The sequence below is a fragment of the Chiroxiphia lanceolata genome, chromosome 1, assembly GCF_009829145.1.
Source record: "Chiroxiphia lanceolata isolate bChiLan1 chromosome 1, bChiLan1.pri, whole genome shotgun sequence".
NCBI classification, from domain to species: Eukaryota; Metazoa; Chordata; class Aves; order Passeriformes; family Pipridae; genus Chiroxiphia; species Chiroxiphia lanceolata.
This window is the reverse complement of record NC_045637.1, coordinates 110,997,949-111,019,487: the sequence shown is the minus strand read 5'-3', so window position 1 is coordinate 111,019,487 and position 21,539 is coordinate 110,997,949. Positions and strand designations below refer to the sequence as shown.

Sequence of the window (21,539 nt, the reverse complement as noted above, 5' to 3'; positions counted from 1 at the left end):
AAACCTGACAGCATCTCAGTATTACCTTATGATTGCAGAAGAGATGTTTTGGATGTACTTATGTATTCTTCTTAGCTCATGAAACCAGGATAGGAACAGTTTTATGTTCGTGCCCAGTGGTGAGCAAACAGGGCTGCAGTTTTGCCCAGGCAGTTTTGTCGCTAGAATGTACAAAATAAGAACCCTAGAATTTGGTATTAGAACTATCAAAGTGTTTCTATTTTAGGAAGGAATCAGCATGCAGATGGTATTTGACTGCATACTACTCAGGTAATCATGATTTTCCTTTTTTCCCTTGTTCTAGAAACAGTACATGTAATTCTTCAACCTTTGATGAATCTGAAGAGTGGCAACTTGCTCAAGATGCTGAGATATGCTTGTTGAAGTCAGGAGAAATCATGTAAGCAGAACAGTTTCATTACCTCCAGACTGAAAGAATAAAGGCTGAGATCAGATATCAGCTATGTGAGCACAAGTCTTGCAGGCTCCTGGAAGAGCTGATCCCTTGTGTCCTGCAGTAGAATTTGATCTGAGGAGGATGAGAGAGTGTAACTCAACTACACAGAGCAGCAGCAATAAGCCAGGTCCTCCCTCTTCAGTCCTACAAAACTTTAGTGCAAGTGGGAAACAGGAAGGAAAGATGTAGGTCCACATCACACCAGATAATCTTCCTTTCTATTCTTAGAAGGAGGTCAACAGGAAGGGGGCTTAGAGGGCTGTGCAGTTCTAGCAGTCGCTGAAAGAGACTGCAGGGACGAGTTGGGGAGTGCACTGCTAGTTGGACCTGTTTGCAGTCTGAAATAGATATCTGAATGAGGTCAGTTCATATAAGGCTTTAGGACTTTAGCATCAAGATAATGCTTCATCTAGGTGCTAAGAACTTCCTTTTTAATTGGAAGTATTTTGAGGCAGCTTTTTTACAGCTTGTTTGAGTAAAATAGACCAAGATGTAGCATTAAGTGCTTCAGAGGATCTAGAAGGATCTGCTGTTCACATTTCATCCATCCATCCCCTCTGTACTCCTGATCCCCATTTCCTGTACAAATGATACCGAGAAAGATGAATAAATTAGGTAACTTATTTTTTGTTTAAATTTATATTTATAAAGAACAGTAGAGGGCAGCAGATGCTTTTTTAATTGTAGTGACTCGAAAAGGCTTTACTCCAGCACTGGTTTTCTCTAGCTGAAATGAAATAAATAAGTGAACAAAATCCACATTTGCCAGAGCAGTGAAAGTTCTTACTATCAGTCAGCTTTTCTGTAGTTTTTGCCTTTCTCTAAGGCTGAATTTTCATGCATTTTGTGGACCTGTCCTAAATATGCTGTGGAGTCTCCCCCAAATAGATGCAAAATGAAAAGCAGTGATTAGTGGGTTTGTCTGGTGGATTGGATCTCTTCAAGTAATTGTATTTTTCTCACTCACAGGATCAAATTACCCCTTACAGTGGAAGAGATCATAAACTTTGGAGAAAGCAACAAAGAGCTGTTCATTAAATCCAGCACCTACAGTATCATTCCCATCACTGTTACAGAGATGGGGCTAACAATTAGCTGGATCTTTTCATCAGACCCCAAAAGCATATCCTTCAGCGTTGTCTACCAAGAATCTGAGGACACACCACTGGATCAGTGCAAAGTAAGACCTTTGTTTCCTTACTACCTTAGAGACTGTAGTACTCTACAGTCAGCTGCCTAAAGGAATCAGCAAGTATCACTAGGAGGTCTCACCAAAATGTCAGTTGCTATTGCATTAAGGATTTGTTTCTCCAGTTAACCTGCAGTTCTGCTAAAGGCAGGGCTACATCTGTAGTTATTTAATGTCACCTGCAAAAGTTCAGTTGAAAAGCACTGTAGCTTTACTGGTTGCATCTGAAATTCACCCACTATTATTAAACAAAACCAAAAGTTCCAAGCCTGCAAAATTCTTCCTTTTTTCCCCTTTTTCAAACTTACTTAATTTCAAGCCCTTTAGGGCAAATTTGCCAGGTCTTGAGCAGAAGCCACAAGAAAACATAAATTGCTTGAGTTATCTACATTTCTTAAAATGAAGCATAAGCTTGATGGTGTTCAAAATTGCTTTGCCAGTGACCAAGGTACCAGTTTTTATATGTGCTGTCCATATTTCATGAGGATTATGGATTAAGCGGAATCTATTTTACTCAAGTAATTGCAAAGTTTTACTGAAGACAAGGCAGCTGTTGGTTTAATCCACCATGGTAGAGGGAACTCTACAGCTGTGATTTACTAGGGGAATAAGACATTTATATAGCATGTGTTAATTCACTCCATGGTTACCAACTCCATGTAAAATATCTCTTAATCTGAAAGACGAATGAAGTGTGAATGTTGCTTTTGTCTTGATACATTTATTCGATATAACTTCTGAGTTTTATGGGGTCATTCTTGATCTATGTCAGCTGCTCTTCTGACAACTGTGCTGGGGTTTTACAGCAAGACACATAGAATCATAGATACACATGCTTTTGCTGTAAGCTCAGATAAACAATTAAGATTTGCTGAGAAAGCTTATTTTATAATACAGGGAGTATAAAAGCATATATTAAAAGACATATTTAGCTAAATCTTGCTCTTCGATATATGGATTTAAGGCAGTGTTAGTAAAGTTGCTTAGATTAACATTTAAAAGATCAGAATTTGATTCTATCTCTAAAGCAGAGATTTATAGGTTATTGCTGTAAAGAGATTATCAGAGGAAAACAGGTATCTCACTGTGAGATTTTAGCTTGGGTGAGGTTTTAATGCTCATCAGTTAAAATAATTAGTTTTGCAGGCATATATGCACTTTGGGAGTTTCAAGATGGCTGAAGTCTAAATACTTTTCTGAAGGCAAATGTCAATTTATAGGGCAAATAGCAAGCTTCATTTTGATTTGTATTGAATTCCAGGTTCTTATCCCTATGACTCGCTGCAACTCTCATAAGGAAACTATCAGAGGACAGGTGAAAGTCAGAAACCCTGGAATCTACACACTGATATTTGACAACACATTCTCTAGGTAAGTCCTAGCTGGGTGTAAAAGCTGAAATAAGCTTAGTTTTAGAGACTGTGGAACTGATCAGATGTATCATTATTCTTCCATTCAGAAGTGAGTATGAGAAATTGGCCAAGAGATCTTCAAGGTCGAGTTTTGGTTCTTGTTCTTGTTTGGGTTTTTCTCTCCCCGGAACAGAATTCCACTCTTCTGTTTCCCCCTCTGGGAAGGTAAACAGAAGTAAGCAAGACAGTTTGGTCAGGATTGACATTTTATTAACAGGAGGCTTAACAGCCCTTGCACAGGCAGACTTTCTTTTGACAACAGTCAATTTTTTACTTACATATAAAGTGAAAGACTGAATACACTTTTAAGGCTTCTTGACTAGTTGACTTCAGCTAACATGATCTTTTTGCTCTCTCTTCTTCCTTGACAGGTTTATCTCAAAAAGAGTGTTTTATCACTTGGCTGTTGAGCGACCCGTCATCTATGATGGAAGTGATTTTCCATAGCCTTGACTATACTGTGTTATTTTTAATTAAATTTTTAAGAAATTATATTATTTATGTACATGTAAGCAGACTGATTACCACTGTGTTTGAAGACTCTGAAACTATGCAATAGTTATAATGCACTTAAGAAGAGATGGATACACTAAAAAATGGAAGCCTTTTCAGGAACACTAATGGTTCTGTACTGTGTACAGATTGCTGAAAAGCCAATGTTTGATTTAACAGGTCAATAATAACCAATTTTTTTTTTCAGTGGGGAGAAAAATAAGTGTGTGGGTGTCTAAATGCAAATTGAAATTCTCTGCTGAATTATCGCATTATTTTTCTTCCAAAAATATCCTTCAAAAGGAAATTTAAAGAAAAAAGTGTATTTTTGACCTCTTCACTGAGGGGTAAACATAACCATTTCTGTTCTGCTACTCTTACAGTCAGAACAACAATTATGCAATATTTCAATCTTCACAGGCCTATATTGTAATCCATCTAGAATTTTTTATCTTTTCCAAGTTTTATAAACAGAAAACATAGGAGTTTTTTAAATTCTGGGCTAAGATTTGGTAAGCCTTAACTGGCTTTTACAAATGCTTTATCACTACCAGTTACAAAACAATACAACGTGAAGCAGCAACTCCTTTCACTTTCGCTCACCGTACTCTGTACATTGGTCCATTCTTACAGTACCAGTGGCAGAACAAGGAGTATCCTCTGTAAAGTACTGCTCACTGTGTGATATTAGGAGGAAGAAAATTCCTTTTTCCTGCCTTAGCACCTTAGTCATCAGCAGTCATAGGAAAGCACAGTTTCTGAGGACATGAGCAGTGTCTCTCTCTCTCTAGACCACGTGGAAGGCAGCAATAATGTTTGAACTGGTCTCAAAATGTCCATCCAAACTGAATGAATATCCAGGCCTGGTGAGCTCTCCACCCAGTGTTAGTGTATTCTCTCCCTTTCCTAAACCTTGCAGTTGCCCTACCCAACTGCTAACTTTTCATCTTGGATCTGGAGAAAGAGCTGGCTGTAAACACTGCCTCTTAAGGGAAGACTGGGTTCTCATTTATACAGAATTTCTACGCAAACCATCTGCTTTCTATATAGAATTTTATCCTTTTGTCAAAATATCTGAAAGCAGATTTTTTTGTTTTAAAATCCTGTCCTCTGATGGAATGGCAAAACATTTGGCAGGATAAAGGAGAAAAGCTCTTTCTCCCAACCAGCCCTCCTCATCATTTTAGGTGTGTCTGATTTCTCATGTCATTGTTCTCCCAAGGAAAACTCAGACCTGGAAGGTTTTAGTGCAACAGTTGGTAGAAGACCAGCACAGCCTGTCAGGAACCCTGTAGAGACCTGGTGGCAGCTGTAGCTGATATACAGGAGTCATTGTAAGAGACAGAAAGTAAAACATAAGGGGAAAGAAGAAAAAGAGGCAAGCACAAGCTGAAGCAAATGGTTTAGGGGAGGGTAAGGAGACAAACTTGTAAATGTAAAAGGAAGGGCAGGGAATTGGAAGGATCAACTTGACTAGGGAAGAAAGTCAGGGGAGTCCAGCTGGTGTTTATGTGTTGCTGGTCCAGTCCATTACCCACAAGGGATTTCCGACATCAAAAGACTGGTTGGTTGTTTAAAAGATGGCGATCACAGACAAGTGTTGGACATTTACATAGTAGCAGCTGAGGTAAGAGGGAAATTTATGATCATAGGAAAGAAAAGAATTGCAGATAAAGCTAAAGATTGCTTATCATTTGTTCCAGTTGTTAACAATATATAAATGCAGTGATCTTGAAAAAGACTGTGAAAGAATAACAACTTTTCATGGAGCACCTAGATTTTAGGTGTCTGGTTAATGGATAGTGTTTCCCTCCCTTCAGCTGCCTTTTTGCCCATACCAGTGGTGTGCTCCCCAGCCTCTACCAGGCAGAGGGGTCAGTGCAAAGTACAAGCAGATTTATTCCTCCTCCTGAGGTCTACAGTGCAATTAAACCCATACCTGGCTGTGTGCATGAAAATGAGATGGACAAGAGATGGACATGGGCAATAAACAGGCCATAAATGGCACACAGATCGGTTCAGGAATTATGGCATATTTCAGTGTTGAAGCTATGTTTTATATTTAATTAGGCAAGAAGAGATTATTTATTGCTTAAAAATGGAGCACTGTGTACCATATGCTATGCAATTTCACTGAGCTGTTACTGAAGTCTGCTGCAGTTTTTCTTTAAGCTTTTAGGTGTGGTTTTTAAAAGCATTTTGCTGTTCTTAGGTAGAATACTAATCTTACTGGGATATTTTTCTTAAAATGCCAAATGTAAGGTAAAGGGACACTGTCAAGTAGCTTGGGCCAAAATATGACATCTCTGTTCAAAAGTATTTGAAGTCTCTCTATTCAAAATTATTTGAAGAATATTGAAAAATTATCTTCATTTCCTCTCCACATCCAGTTCTTAACATTTTTTCATACTGTGGCAAATATTTTTAAGCCACTGTTTATGTAACTCTTAAAGTAATTGTCTCCATCTAGTAAGCTAGATGTTTCCCTGAAGGTCTTTCATGTTGACAGTCCTGAGACTGGCTAAAGCATATGTTTGGAAGGAGGGGAATAAAACCACTGGATTGTTTTCATTTAGCATTTGAGTCTTTATAGTACCTTTTCTTCAGGTTTTCCTGCCCCTTGAGAATAGTTTTATGGCTTTTTTTTTTCCTCTCTGAAAGAGGACTAAGAATGGAAGCCAGAACCTGTAGTTTAAAGATCAAAAGGTTTGCTCCTAACCAAGGAGAGTATTTAAGGAGAAAAAGTTTCAAATGATGAAATACTCAGGATGCTAAGGTACAGGAGTGCTAAGGTACAGGTACAGGTAAGGACAAGAGTGCAGCTGTTCAAAACCAGCTGGTCAACAACAAGAATCCCATCATACCAGCTAGAAGAGGCTGTGCAGAGAAGATAGTAAAGAACCTGACATTAGTACTGACCTTTTGTTTGAATGCCACTGGCAGTTTATTACTGGAGCTATGGAAACCCAATAAAGGACTTTGCACAAGTGCAGGTTTGTGCAAGAGATTATTTCATTCAAGCACCTTATACCTCCATACATAAGGCACTTGTTTGTGTGAGCTGTGCCAGTGATGCTGAAAAGTCTGTTTATTTACAGGTGCTCAGGTGATTTGTTGAATTGGGCTTTTTATTACCTGCAGGAATGCAATTAGGAGAAAAGAAATATTTAAAATTTATCATAAAATTAATTGAAGGGGATGTCTCACTTGTAGGACAAAAAGATTATATACTGTGTTCAGCATAAGCAATTGGGTGATTTTCCTGGGTGCTGGAAAGGGTTAGGAGGTATGGAGGGTAAGATTTTTGTTATACAGAGGTTTATGTGAAGAAAAGAATGTAGTTTCTTTAAGAAAATGACAGTGTTCCTTTACTCGATCTTACTCAATGTTTCTTAATGAAAAATGACAGAGATGTATTGCACGAGAAGGTACCATGTTACAAAATAGCAAAGCTACAAAAGCCTGACTTTGCTCCTTCCTCAAAATTGAAATTGCACTATAGTTTTAATCATGCTCAATCACTGAGGTTGTAACTTGTTCAGAAGCATCTTTTAGTCTTAACTGCCAAAGAATTGCAAACCCTGTTCACATCAGACTTCCTGTTCCAGATATGGGAAAAATTATGTATACCAGTGTCTGTTACAGAGATGTAGACGGTTGTGTACTGGAATGTTTCTTGATGCTTTTTTTCCCCCTTTTTTAACCTCAGGAATTAAAAAATAAAATTCTTTATCGTTGTGAATGTATGTCCCTTTCCTGCCTTGTCGAGATAGCTTTGTGTGGAAGATAAATCTGATGATTGTATGGTCTACTTCTAAGCGGGAAAAGCTTTTACAAAATAAGGAAAATAGAAAATAGATTGTCAACTATTTCACAAATAGTGGTGAAAGGCCACATCTGTACAGTACAACAGAGGAACAGTGGAGATCCTTAAGTGAGCCAGTCCTCAGAGGTAGAACCAGAGCAGCCTCAAGGACAGCAAGTAAAGTCACTGTTGTCCCTGACAGTGAGCACATGGTCCTTTGGCTTAGGGCTCCCATCTGGTTCTCCCCAGGTCCTAGCTGGCTCTGTACGCCTGGGTTCTGTGGCACGGCAGCGAGAGGCCAAGAAGTGCTGTGTGAGTCACAGTCACTCTTTGGGTGTCACCTCAGTGTTTGCATCTGTAATCCCAGCCCTGGAACATATGGGAAACACATGAGCTGCTGGGGCCATCCAGATGGGTCAGGAGGACAGCAGGCCACATCACCACCAGTCATTGCTTCTTTTGTCAGCTATTTCTGTTTTCTCACAGGAGCTTGCTCCTGGGGTGGAGGCTGCTATGCAGCCTGTCCCCACACTCCAGCAGGAATATATGTGACATGAGTCTGTGTTTCAGACTGATCTGTGTTTGTGGAATCTTCCTTCTTCCCATCTTCCTCAAGTTTTGTTTTTATTATTCGTTTATTAAATTAAAATATGAAATTCAAGGTTATCCTCATATTGTGCTATCCCTCATTTCAAAGCTATAGTTACAAACCGAAGTCTCAGAGCATCTCCAGGAGCATCTCCAGAGGATGACACAAAGCAGCCTTTTATTTTCAATGCCTATGTGAAGAATTTAGATACTGCATGTGTCTTATGAATATTCCTGATTTTGCTTAAGTCTAGAGTTATCTTGCTCTGCAGAAACATCAGAGAGTGAAATTCATGCTGTTGCCTGGTAGTGCACATTGTCACTTTATCACTGCTGAAGTGATAAAGTCCCAGTTCCACACTCAGAAGCTTCTCTCTAGGACAGGGTCTCTAGCAAAGCCTAATCTGGAGTACAAGGGATCAGCCAAGACTGAGTTTTACAAATACACAATACATATGTATTTGTACACATCAGCTTCCCTGCACATCAGCTCTGCAGGGAAGGCTGTAGCTATTGAAAACCTTTGTGTACATTTCCAATAATCCATTTTTATCCATACTGATTACCACCTCCCTTCCTTGGTGCTAGTGGCAAGGCTCTCCCAACCCAACTTCTGCCTTATATTTCTATTTTGCTGTGAGGAATGTGTGAAGCTGCCACAAGACAGCAGTACCCTCTGCATTAGTCCTTCAAGTGTCACGGGGATGCTTTGAAGCCCAAGTATAAGGTTTAAAAACATGGCCCAGGACACTTGGAAAAATCAGGCAGCACTCGAAGACACTGGGAACCACAGTATCTGTTCAGTTAAATAAAGGATAATTGATTCAGAGCATACTTGGGTCTGCACATACTGAACTCAGATCAATGGCTGACTTTATTTACCATCACTTGAGTGATGCTTGCAGCTTTAATTGCCGTACTTTCACACCGTTCCATCACTTCCCTGCTCTCTGGAAGAGGTACTTGTATAAAGCATGTCTGTTTCAGGCAGGAGCAGGCGTCAGGAAGGCAGGTTTGCCTGCGGAGAGTGAAAGTTTCTTATCGGCTCTCCCAGCTTCCTCTCCCTGTACCACAAGCAGCATGGTGCTGTGCTATGTGACTGCCTGCACCTTGGTCTCTGGGTGACAACACTTAGGGCAGACAAAGTCAAGCTGCTCCTTTAAAGAAAAGCGACAGCAGAGGAGACTGCAGCCCAAAACTGGGAACATCTGTGAAAAAATGGCCTCAAAGAGAGCAGAGGGGAACGAAGCCATGGAAGATCTTAGGCCTCTCCTGGGGCTTCCAACAAGTGCTTAGTGACAATCCTGCTAGAGCTGTGGGTAAGGCATGAGCAGTCCCACAGGAGGTGTGAAGGGACAGGGGCAGGGGAGGCAATACCCTTTGCCTTCACGGAAAACTCCCCTCCTGGGAAAGAGCATCAGCTGAAGGCTGGGGACAGCCTAGTGAGGCATGAGAGCAATTTTGGTAGGATAAATTCAACTAAAACATTAGGGCAGAGGGACAGAGGAGCCCCAGGAGGGCTTGACCACAAGGAGCTACACTGCTGGCAGATGGAGGCCCCCAGCAGATGGAAGAGGGGGTAATGACAGCAAACATTTCCATGACTGAGCCCCTGCTCTGTGGTGGCCAACAACAAGGGACCCCACCAGTGACAAGGCTACAGCCAGAGGGCCTATAGGTAGGCAGCTTCCCTGAGGCACCAACAGCCTCTGAAGCCACCAGCAGCTGCTGGACTGCAGGCAGCTGTGGTGGAACAAGCCCAATGAGGGAAAACCCACCCCAGAGGGGCTGGGCTCTGGCAAAGCAGCAGGGAGCAGCCTGACTCAGAGCAGGATGTTCATGACCCAGGGATGACCCCATCACCCCAACCTGCTCCAATTTTGTTGTCGCTTCACCACCCTCAGCAGTTTCACCTGCTGATCAAGCATGAATATTTCCCATGGCATTTTGAGGAGTGAAGAAGTTTTTATCTTCTCTGAGAAAGCCACAGAATTCAAGTTCCCAGGGCTGGTGAGATGCTATGCAGGGAAGAGGAGCTTGAGGCCCCCAGACAGGACCAGAGGTTGGCAGTCCCTAAAGTTTGCACACTTGTTTGTTTGCATAACTCGGGGCCTCTTTTGGGGCCAGGAGGACCCTCTGACTAGGAGCACCGTCAGCCATGGGAAGGGCTGCTATGGGAAAGCATCTGCCCCCAGTGTACTCCCTCCTCCCCTGCCCTCAGAAACCTGCCTTCCCTCCCAAAACTCCACCCCACCCCTCGCCTCAGGAGCTTAAACCCGCTGGTGCCTGTGGAGTTAGATATGTGAAGTAAACCCTGTTAGCAAAGCTTTCCTTTGGTCTTTTTGAGATGGGTAAATCCCGTCATTGGAAACAGGTCATGTGTATGGATCCAAACCTGAGAAGGATGTGTGGGCAAGAAACAACCAGTTCATCCTCTTGGGATATGTGACAGTGCCTTTGTTTAGCAGAATTTCAGCTTCTGTTTGCTGAATACAGATTGCAAAAACCCCAAAACCCTTCTTGCACATACAGTAAAATATATGTATATCTTTGACCATTTTTATTTCCTAAGGAAAAGTTAAAAAAATATTTTAAAGTCCAATAAATGTATATAGAACTAGAACCCCATCTGCTTAGATGTACCCTATCCACTAGAAAAGCAGTGCCAAACGACGCAGAAAGCTTGTGTTTATCAACACTCTTTAATGATAAATGCACAATGAAAACACTTTTTACCAGGAAGAAATAATTAACCAGAAGGCAAACTAGGCTAAATGAGATTATTTAAAACCTCCTGAGCACTATGACTTGCAATTGAAGACTGGGAAGTGGAAGCTTGCAGTCAGGCAGGACAGGCAGTGCCACGTCCCTGTGAGCGAGGCGCAATGGGCACACGATGTCCTGTGGCCTCAGGCACTGTTGCAGCACCAACACTGGCATTCCAAAAGTCCTATAGAAGTTGTGGGGTGCATTACAGCACAGCATTTTGGGAACTGCTGCCTCTGCCAACCTGAAGTCTCATTCCAAATGTCATGAAGTTTGACACTTAATAATGCTCTGTCTTACTGGCACCAGGCTAAATATATTTTGTCACTGTTAGCAAAGACACCAGCACATAACTGGCAGTCAGCTGAACCACGGGTTTGGTTTTTGTGTTCTGGTTTACTACAGTTTTGCACCATTCAGAAAATATCCCTGGGACAGACAGTGCAGTGTCTCTGATACCCTTGAATTTTTACTGTGAGGTGTGATTTGTTTCCAGTACCAAAGTAGGAGCTATAGCATAAATTGTATCAAATTTCACCTGACATCACACAGCTAAACTATAGGAGAAAGGCAGGTCAGATTCTGCAATGACCAGTTTATGAACACAGACGACTGGCTTTTCTTTGCAATAAGAACCACACGAGCAGCCAAACAGAGTTAAATTTGCCCCGGCACAGAGAACAGCATTTGCCCCCTGCAACAAACCAGTGTTGGAGCTAAAGGCCGTTCTCCTTTACAGGGGAGGGGATCTGGTGCAGGAGTCTGGCAGGGCACTGGAGTCTGGCCACCTGCATAGGAGACCCTGGCATCACAGCAAATGGAGGCTGAACTCCCTCCTGCTGCTTCCTATGAGGAGGAGGAGTGGTTCATCCTGCTTTATCTGCCTCTGTTGCTGCTGTAACTGGGTTTATCACCTCCCTGTAAGACTTGTTATTTCAGACTGTGGTCTGAGCTGCAGATGGGCCAGCTATTTACAGCTGTCACAAAGATAGCTTTTGTCCTCTGTCAGTTCTGCTTATAGCAAGTATGGTTCCACTTTGCTGCTCTTTGCCAAAGGTTTCCTATCTTTTCAGCAAGCAAACCTCAGTTGGGTCCCATACATCAAGGACAAGGCCACCAACCCTTCCTGCTCCTCTGGGACAGTCTTTGGGGTACACAGGTGGTTTCCAAAGAGTCTCATGTTCCTCTAGAGAGGAGAGAGTGAGGACTAACTTACAGGAGGACTTTGCAAGGAGGGGACATAACAGAGGAGGTCAAGTGAGTGCTAAGGATCAGGGAGTTCCTCACCCGCTGCCTCCCCAGCATGGTAAAGGACCAGTTTGAGCTGTGCTCCTGGCTGTCACAGGCAGAGGAGAACTGCTTTTGGACCCCGCTTTGGCAGCAGCCACTGCTTTGCACCATCCTGCCCAGTGCCATCCTGAAGCGCTCACCAGCAAAGACATAGAGGAAGGGGTTGAGGCAGCTGTGGAGGAAGGCAATGGCCTGGCTGACCTGCAGCCCGATGTCCAGCCGGTTGGCAGCCTGACAACTGTACAGTGCCCTGGTGTAGGTGTTGATGGCTTTGACCAGCAAAACAATATTGTATGGGAACTGAGAGAGGAGGAAAGCCGTGATGATCATGGTGATGATCTTCACCGACTTCTTTTTTTGGGATCTTTTGGCTTGTAGGAGGGTCTTGATGATAAGAGCATAACAGATAACCATGACAAGGAGTGGGAAGAAGAATCCGATTGTGACTTTCAAGACCAGCACGGTAACTCTGAAGATCCTGCTGACATTTGGTGGGTACGTGATTTTGCAAACTGTTATGTCACCCACCTGCATGGTTTGGCTGTATATGATTTCTGGGATGCACAGGCCCATCGCTGTCAGCCAGACGGCCAAGCACATGAGGTTGTTGCGCAGGAGCCACCTTCGCTTAGAAGTTTTAGCTTTCATTGCCTGGACAATAGTGATGTACCTGTCAAAGCTGATGCAGGTCAGAAGCAAGCTGCAGCCATAGAAGTTGATCTTATACAGACTGTTGACGACTTTACACATGAAGTCCTTGAAGATCCAGCCATCAGAAGCAGCCTTGGCCCAGAACGGGAGGGTGAAAAGGAGCAGCAGGTCTGCAATGGCCAGGTGCAGCAGGTACCGATCCATCATACTTCTCCTGAAGTGGTATTTGCAATAGACAAGCACGACCAAAGCATTTCCTACTGTGCCCACAGTGAAGATAAGCCAGAAAAACACCGGCAGGAAGGCTTGAGAGAACTGCCTGATCTGCCTCTTGTCGCACATAAAGTCTGTGTTGTTCACTGGGTTTCCACGCAGGAAAAGCACTGCGCTGTCATTCCTGTAGTAATCCAGGCTGGTCTTGTCACGGGGGGTGACCTGCAACAGGACATCTGGTAAATTCGTTTTGAGAGGCTCAGTAAAACATGCATTTGCTCCTCTACACCAGATGCATTTGAAGATGCCTAACATATTCAATTTAAATGGGAAAGTGCAAAGGCTGCCAGGGAAACAGTGCGTTTCAGACTGCTTGAAGTGTTCAGCACAGCAGAGACTTATAAAAAAGACCCACTGAGTAACACACTCTTTACAAAAGAGCAGTTCACCACCTCCAGTCAACTTCAATTATTAAAACGGCAGGTGGTGAAAGCATTTTCTCTGTCAGATCATTCAAAACATGGTCGGATTGGCAGCTTCAAATATAATACAAAACGCAAAATGCCCAACTTGGAAAGAAGTGGGGAAGAAGGCTTTGTTTTACTGCTACAGTGGAATGGCACCACCGGCTTTAAAGAGGCAGAAAACTGATGGAGGAAAAGAGGGGGGAGAGGAAAACAGTGATGAACAGTAACATAGCTGTATACTCACTAGGCTTGCAGCTGCCATCTTCAGCCAGATTGTTATTCAGTGTTGAAGGAGGCTCCGTAGCCTGGAGAGGAAAGATCAGGGAAAACAACTGATTTGAAACAGCTCTGAAGTAGGACTGTGACTTTTTTCTTTCTTCCTCTTCTTCTTCTACCTTTAATAAAAACCTCAACTCTATGAAACAAGTCTGGCCGGAAGATGAACAAACCACACAGAAATTGATGTTACTGATTTGAATTATTTAGCTATTTCCATTTTACAGATTTACACTTATCCTACTTTAGGTCTTCAACTTCTCTATGGCACTGTGCTGATTAAGTCCTTTGATGTACTACAGTACTGCAATCTCGTTTTTAACAAGCTGTAGACTGCCCAGCATGCACACGTAATAAGGAAGTAATCTGAAAGCACCATATCTTCGAAAAGATTCAGGAGAAAAAATGAAATATGTCTCTTAAATATCTAGCAACCAATAAGGAAAAGCATCTGCCTTTAAGGTAGTTTGCAATCTTAAATATTTGCATCCTCTGCAGCAACTGATTAACCTCTGCCTGCAACTTCTCTTTCTCATCTGTGACCCTGAGATTACCTCAGTTGGTTAGAGCATGGTGCTAATAATGCCAGGGTTTGGGATTTGACTGCTGTATCGGCCTTTCATTTAGGAGTTGGACTCGATGATCCATGTGTGTTCCTTCCAACTCAGACCACTCTGTGATTCTGAGTTTAGGCACAGCGCTCATTGCCATTGGCTTGTGAAACCTATGCCCCAGTAAACACGTAAATATTGGTTCTTTATGGTGCATATTGTTTTTCTGGTCAGTCCACCATCACAAAAGGTAGCTGAGCCTCACAGGCTTGATGCAAAACACACGCACCCAAGTATTATTCAACATGGTCTGCTCTAGCCTGTCTGTGGTAGTGCCTGGGGATGAAGCCTGGGGCTACTGGGAACCCTCAAACAGCACAGACCTTCCCTCCAGAACCCTTCAAAAGCAGGTCATGTAAGCAATCGAGAGGCCGCCTTGCAGAGCCAAACCTCTCACCACAGCAGAAGCTGGGCAGAGCCGAACCTTCTCCATGGAGAAATGGCCCATGTTCATGCTCTGGCTTCCCTCTGGCTGCTTGTTGCCTGTTGACTAAAAGCACCTGTGACTGTGGCTGGCACACGCGGTCAGCGAGCTACTGATTTCTCCCCGCACCCATTTCTAACATGTTGTTGCAGCATCTGCTGAAGAATGCAGAGCTGTGCATCCCCAGGGGGCTTTTTAATGTCATTTTCTTTTAGCTGTCAGACCTACCCTAAATTGCAATCACAAAGATGATTGTAACTGGGCCAATTGAGTGGCAAAAAAAAGGTGATTGTAATTCTGTTTCCTTTCCATGGAGGTTTAATGTGGGAAAGACAGATATGAATAGTGGAGAAGGCGGGGGACTCCCTTATGAGACAGGCTTGAGAGAGTTGGGGCTGTTTGGCCTGGAGAAGAGAAGGTTGTGTGGAGATCTCACAGCAATATTGCAGTATCTGAAGGGGGCCTACAGGGAAGCCAGAGGTGGACTCCTCGTCAGGAATGGTAGTGACAGAACAAGAAGAGTAATGTGTACAAATTAAAAGAGGGTAAATTTAGGCTAGAAGAATTTTTTTACTGTTAGGGTGGTGAGATACTGGAAGAAGTTGCCCAGGGAGGTTGTGGATGCCCCAACCCTGGCAGTGTTCAAGGCCAGGTTGAAAAAGGCCATGAAACCTGGTCTAGTAGGAAGTGTCTCTGCCCATGGCAGGGGGAGGTGGGACTAGGCAATCTTCAAGGTTCTTTCCAACCCTTAACATTCTACGGGTGTGACTCACTGGCACAGTCGCTGGGGGGGGAGGGGGGCAGCCTGGACTTAGTGCCCAGCAGCCACACCTCTGCATGTTTGCACTTTAAACCTGTAATCAACCTTTGGGCTTTTTGTAGGCTGAGCTGGGTGTGTGCTTCTGGGACCCCAGGCTGATTAGACCTGTCACAGACTGTTTATTCTGTGGTTTGCAGGGTTTTGGTGGCTCAAACATAGATGGCAATCTTCTTTTTTTTTTTTTTTCCCCCTTTTTTCCTGGTAAACTCTTTCAATAGCAAAAGGACAACATCGCATACCATCGTTTTTCTGCTCATGTGCATCATCTAGCACAGGGTAAATCAGAGGCTGCTCCCAGGCTGTGTCCTGCTGCAAAATGCTTTCACTGGAGGAAAAAAATATGCTGGAACAAGAACTGGGTCTCTCTGGGCAGCCACCAGTGTACCCTGGGGAAGCTGCAACAGGAAGGAGGGTCTAGTCCTGCCCACTTCAGGCTGACCCACAGGCACAGCTTCCCATTGTTGCACACCAAGGCTGCAAGCAAGGAGGAGCCAGGGTAGCAGGAACTGCATCATGCTTCACAAAAACTGGTGCTTTGCAAGCAACAGCAAAATGGAGCAAAACAAAAGTACACCACTTTCAAGAGGAAAGGCCAGGCTATTCCTGCTGCAGAAAGTTGAGAGACCCAGGATGGGACTGCAGGTAGTCATGTAAAGTTCCTGCCGGTGACAACCATCCAGAAGAGTGACAGGAAAGATTTTGAAGAAGAAGGCAGTGAGAAGTGGTTAATAAATATATGAATTTGCACATCTTATGTCTTCTTTCTGGTAAGCTGACATGCAAATTATTCTGATTTAAGTTCCTGTTTCTGCAGGAAGTCCAAGCATCACAGTATTTTGCTTTCATGATATCATTCAGCTATGACTGATGCTCGTTTGACTCACATTTCAAGGAAACTTCCAAACTGCAGTTCAGGCTCAGTTCCAGTTAAGGAGAAAACAATGATTCTGGCTAGGTTTTGAGTTGGGCTCCACTGTTACTTGGCATTATGCTCCAGTGTCAACAGTGTGGCATCTCCTTCCAAAGGGAAGGAGCCCTAGCTGCTCCACGCTCCACCACTAAGGTGTCTGCGTATGCTTAATACTTAGTTGTCATCCTGAAACTCTTCCTGAAACAGGTGTAGGTTGTATGCGATGATACCTCCGTATGACACTTGGCCTCTCTCACAGCCTGGGCCCTCCAGTAGGAAAACAGAAGTGAGGGAGTAGTCTCAGCTAAACTCCAGGGTATGTTGCTTTCATGTTCATCAAGAGTACTTGCAAGTGTAATGCTTTTTTGTTTGTTAGTTTAAAGTAAACAGGAAAATTAAAACCACCAGCATTTCCTATATGTCTTCTTTTTAAATTCAGAGTGCTTAATACTAAGGACAACTTGAGATGATTTTTAAAGCTCCTCATTTATTGCTCCTCTTACTAATGGCAGAGATGTACCCAGCTTGATGTGCTGATCAGGTACTGGAAAGATTTTGCAGAAATAGAACAAAACATGGGATTATACCCTCTGCTGAGGCTGATCAAGAAGTTTCCTTTTGCCACAGTGAAAACTGCACTGTGTTTACATTAAATCTGGCTTTTAATATATCTATTTTCCACTTCTCAGTTAAGAGGACATTAACCTGCTTCTTTCCAAGCAGGCTATTTTAGAGGTTCAACAACCCCTCAGATGGTCTGTTTAGGAGAGGCTGTGGCTGCAATTCACTGTCCTCTATGAGCAGGATATTTTACAGACCACAGGATCACAGAGTATTCTGAGTTGGAAGGGACCCACAAGAATCATCGAGTCCAGCTCTTAAGTGAATGGCCTGTATAGGGATTGAACCAACAACCTTGGTATAATTAGCACCGTGCTCTAACCAACTGAGCTAAATCAGTGGGATCAGTGTCTCTGAGTGCCTGCTTATGTAAACTACACACAGGGATTCCTGAGGATTTCCATGCCAAGCAAACAAAAGAGTGTTCTTATTCCCATTTCTAGTGTGCGTACAGAGTCATTAAATTTTTCCTTCTTTTTAGAAAGGTGGAGAGCTAAAGTAAAAAACTATCCTGAAAACTCTCTGAATGGCCCAGGTAATTAGAACATCCAGCCCAAAAATGCACCAGCCCAAGCCTGCCCAAGTGAACTTCTAACAATAGCCAAAACCCCACTTAGTTTTGGCTGTGAGGATGGGTTGTAGACACAAAACTTGGAAGAAAAAAATATTATTTACACTACCCTAAGTGTAGTATTACTTTTCCTCCACAAAAATAGGACAGGTTTAAAGTGTAGAATTACTAAGTACTGAAGATACACAGTTACCCATTTTCTACCACAAATATATATATATATATATCTATATTTCTGTGAACCCAATTCCTGTTTGCTGCCAAGGTATGCTTCAGCAATCCCTGTTCAGAGCCATATAATCAGCAGCTGCTTTTACAGAGCACTGAGATGTTACAGAATATCCCTGAAAATCAGCAGCATCAAGTTTGATGTGAACAGGGTTCCTAATGTTAGTAAGTAGTTGGGAATTAATTATCTTATTTAAATCAGCAAGGGTCACAGCACTTTAAAACAAATTCTGTAATGAGTAAAAGCACATTTTGGTGATTTGCTTTGTTGTTTCAAAGTTATTCTACAGAGTAAGTTTTTCAAAACAGCTAATAAAATTGTGTGCAGCACCTACTGCACCTTTCCTAGTGAACAGGATGATGTTTTTATAGTGGAGCGGCATCTTGCACAAACTACCAGCAGTTTTTCTACCACTTTTTCAGTCTTTTCCCCCTCATCTTCGTATTTCTTGACTTTTTTTTCTTATTATTTGAGCTCAATTCTTGTTTTGGTTTTTTTCCAGATACAGTAATAGTCAACACACCATGACATAGTCTTAGCCTGAAGCTATTGTGAGAAAAACAGAAGGAGTCTGTAATGGTACTACCATATTATGTATCATAGTAAAATTATAGCATGTAGTAAAATACGTACCATGTAATATAGTAAAACATTTAAGGCACAGATATGCAGCAAATCCATCTAGCAGTTTTTCTTTCCTCCATTCTCTCTGCGTATCACACCACAATGTGCCATGTAGGCTCTGGCACACATTTGGGTGAGACTGGACAGAAAATAAACTTTTCTCTTCCAAAAAGGTTCTAAGAAAGGGCTTGAAGGGCAGATTGTATTTTTCACACAGATGATCAATATAATGTTTCGTTATTATTTTAATATTTCTGGAATTTGGTACCAAGAGATACTAAACATTCCATTGTAATGACACAGTAGGACAAATAATGGCTTTTACTGGTGTCCTTTTAGCATTAAACAGCAAACAGTAAGTTTCAAAGAACAGGATTGTACCCCACAATTCAAAACACAACGTTCTGGGGTTAAAACTGCCAATACCAATAGCCCTAGGTGACCCACCTCAGCCTGGCTTTACTTTCTTCTGAATCAGGTAAAAATCCATCTTGTGTTCATGAAAAGCCTTTTTAAACAGGCTTTAAAGGACTGTTTGTTGAGAGGCATCTGAGGATCTGAACTTGGAAATAACAGGCAAATTATTAGATCATACACAGCTGAAGAGAAATAAGCACAATTTATTATTCACCTATTTACCTCTGAAAAGCAATTAACCAAACCCACCAGTAAATTCATTAGCAATAGCAGCAATTACTGCCAGCAGAAAAGCCCTCTGGGCTGTAAAGCATGGGCATAACTGGAAGGAAGAGTGGACAGCAAGAAGTATTTTGGTAATGCCACGTTTTGGTGTGCTTTTCCTGTTGGATGTCACTGCAGGGTAGGGCTGAGACACAAGAATGAGGCATTCCCCATGAAAAAACACACTGCAGATACACATAAAGATATAAAATCTGAATAGAGTTTTTTGGGTATGGGTGTGTTTTGGTGTGTGGGTTGGGGTTTTTTGTTTCATTTACACACTCTTGCATTTAACACTTGGTAAAAGACAAGGATTTCCTCTTCAGAAAAGGTACTAATGATAATGCTGACTTTGTAAGTTCAAATCATGACTTTCTTGTAACAACGTGATAATCTGTTCTGACTAAAAGGCTTTCTTTTTGTTAGTTACTGTGTTCTGTTCTACAAGCTGACAAGTTAGATAGTTTTATAACCAGTTAATGGCATAGAAAAATAAGAGTTAGTTTCAGTTGCTGTCATTCTTCAGTTTTTCCTCATCTGTTGCACTTGTTGATGGCCCAAGTCCATATCAAACACAAGTCATGAGCCAAGAGATGGCTATTCTTTGGAGCCTGCTGCTTCAGGCTGTGTCACCAGAAATCACGTGGCTGAGTGCTGTGGAATTCTGAAAAGTCTTCCGAGTGTGTACATCTGTTTGATGCTCAGCTGTGTTTGGCTCCACTGGCCTTGAGGTTCAGCTCTCTTGGCCTTCTTTTGCTTGGTAGAGATACTTTCTTATAGTAAAGACAGTAATGGTGCCTTTGGCACTTGGCAAGCAAGGACAGACAGACCAGACCTAGCTCCTGTTCAGGGGGTAAAAATCCCAAGGGCTGGTGTTGAACATTCTCATTCCTGTCAGGTATTCACATTCCTATGCTGTGTATTCTTAATTAATTTGGGAGCTGTCTGTGCCTGCTTGCCTAGTTTAGAGTACCCCTTTAGAGTAAATGTTCTGTTGGCTGCATTTGTCCTCAAGGGATATAAAAACTTGACAGATCTCAGGTCCAACTACTATTTTAGGAGAATCATTAGCTTTGTTACTCACATTGTAGGCTGGTTCATGCAGCGGCTTTTAACTCTTGAATGTTTGCCTGCATAAATGTGCAGGGGAAAGGGATAAAACCAGACTCACCAGCAATGAGCAATGGGGTGGCACACCAAAGTTTGAGGGATTGTGTGCCACTGAGATCCTCAGTCGGCTACACAAGGTGCTGGGTACAAGGAACTGCATCTGAAATGTTGCTACATCAATGCACACAGCACAAGGAAAAAGCAAGAGGAGCTTAGAAGCCTTGGCTCAGTCCCAGAGATGCACCAGCACTGGCACAGGCAAAACCTGGGGGGATGAATCCTGTGGCTGATGTGCTGTAATGGATGGTTACAGGCTCTGTAGGAGACATAGGCAGGGCAGACAAGGCAGGGGAGTGGCATTGTATGTAACAAAAGGGCTGGAATGTACAGAGCTTCCCGATGGTGATGGCAGGGTTGTGAGCCTTCAGGTAAGGATTAAGGGACAAACAAATAAAGCAGATGTCATTGAGGGAGTCTACTATAGGCCACCCAGCCAGGATGATGACACCAACAAATTAGTCTTTAAGCAACCAAGAAGTACTTGTAGATCAACACAGCTGATACAAACAGGTCCAGAAGATTCCTAGAACACCTGTACTTATTGGTACAGGTACTATGGGAACTGACTAGGAAAGGTGCCTTCCTTGATTTGTTGTTACTTGTTAACAGACAGGGTCTCGTGGATGCAGTGCTGATTTGGGACCATCTTGGCCACAGTGGCCATGAAATATCAAGTTGAAAATCTCCACTGACAGGAAGAAAAGTGACAGCAAAACTTTAACTCTGGATATGTAGTGAGCAGAATTCAAGCTGCTCAGGGAACTAATTAGTGAGGTCCGCTTTCGAAGGGGGGGTCCATCAGTGATGGTCAGTTTTCAAGTGCCACCTCTGAAGAGCACCAGAGTGGGCAATTCCAAAATTCTGGAAGTCAAGTAGCAGAAGTAGAAGGCTGGTTTGGCTGAGCCGGGATCTTCTTCTGGAGCTAAGGCGAAAAAGGGAAAGTGTATGGCCAGTGGAAGCAAGGCCAGGGGACACAGGAGGACTTTAGAGATGCTGGAGTAGTGGACAGCCAAACTGCCAATCATGTGGCCACTGCTTTGCTGGGAAGCTAAGCAGAGGTGGCCCCAACTCCTACCAGGATAGGAGAGTCTGGCAGGGAGGACTGCCTTCTTGCTTCTGCCTTTTGCTTCTGCCCCTTTCCATTTTGTTTTTTTATTTTCCATTCCTTCCCTCCTTCCCCTCCCTGGCCCTGGATTTTGTCATCCTCCTTCCAAAGTGTCCTCACCTGCGAGGTGGAAATCAGTCACATGGATGGAAGTGAGAGTACAGCCA

The 21,539-nt window shown here is 42.8% G+C and overlaps 2 protein-coding genes across 6 annotated transcripts in view; one reads left to right on the top strand and one right to left on the bottom strand.

Annotated features, from left to right (window-relative positions):
* The window catches only part of FYCO1 (FYVE and coiled-coil domain autophagy adaptor 1), a 45,958-nt gene extending 38,662 nt beyond the window's left edge, over positions 1–7,296 (top strand). For 3 of the 5 annotated variants that reach the window (XM_032677925.1, XM_032677933.1, XM_032677919.1), the window contains exons 16-19: positions 305–400; positions 1,427–1,637; positions 2,908–3,017; positions 3,430–3,552. In XM_032677925.1, the coding sequence (XP_032533816.1) occupies positions 305–400; positions 1,427–1,637; positions 2,908–3,017; positions 3,430–3,505 (493 nt within the window). In that variant the 3' untranslated portion in view covers positions 3,506–3,552. Of the gene's footprint in view, positions 1–304; positions 401–1,426; positions 1,638–2,907; positions 3,018–3,429 lie in introns of all 5 variants that reach the window. The other 2 variants (XM_032677943.1, XM_032677953.1) reach the window with 2 other exon arrangements.
* Positions 7,297–11,570: 4,274 nt separating this feature from the next.
* CCR9 (C-C motif chemokine receptor 9) lies at positions 11,571–18,968 on the bottom strand. Its single transcript, XM_032698225.1, has 3 exons — positions 18,864–18,968; positions 13,575–13,635; positions 11,571–13,085 (listed from the first exon to the last, which is right to left on the bottom strand). The coding sequence occupies exons 2-3, from the start codon at positions 13,590–13,592 to the stop codon at positions 11,922–11,924; spliced, it is 1,182 nt and encodes a 393-aa protein (XP_032554116.1). The 5' UTR covers positions 13,593–13,635; positions 18,864–18,968; the 3' UTR covers positions 11,571–11,921.
* Between the last annotated feature and the right edge of the window lie 2,571 nt (positions 18,969–21,539).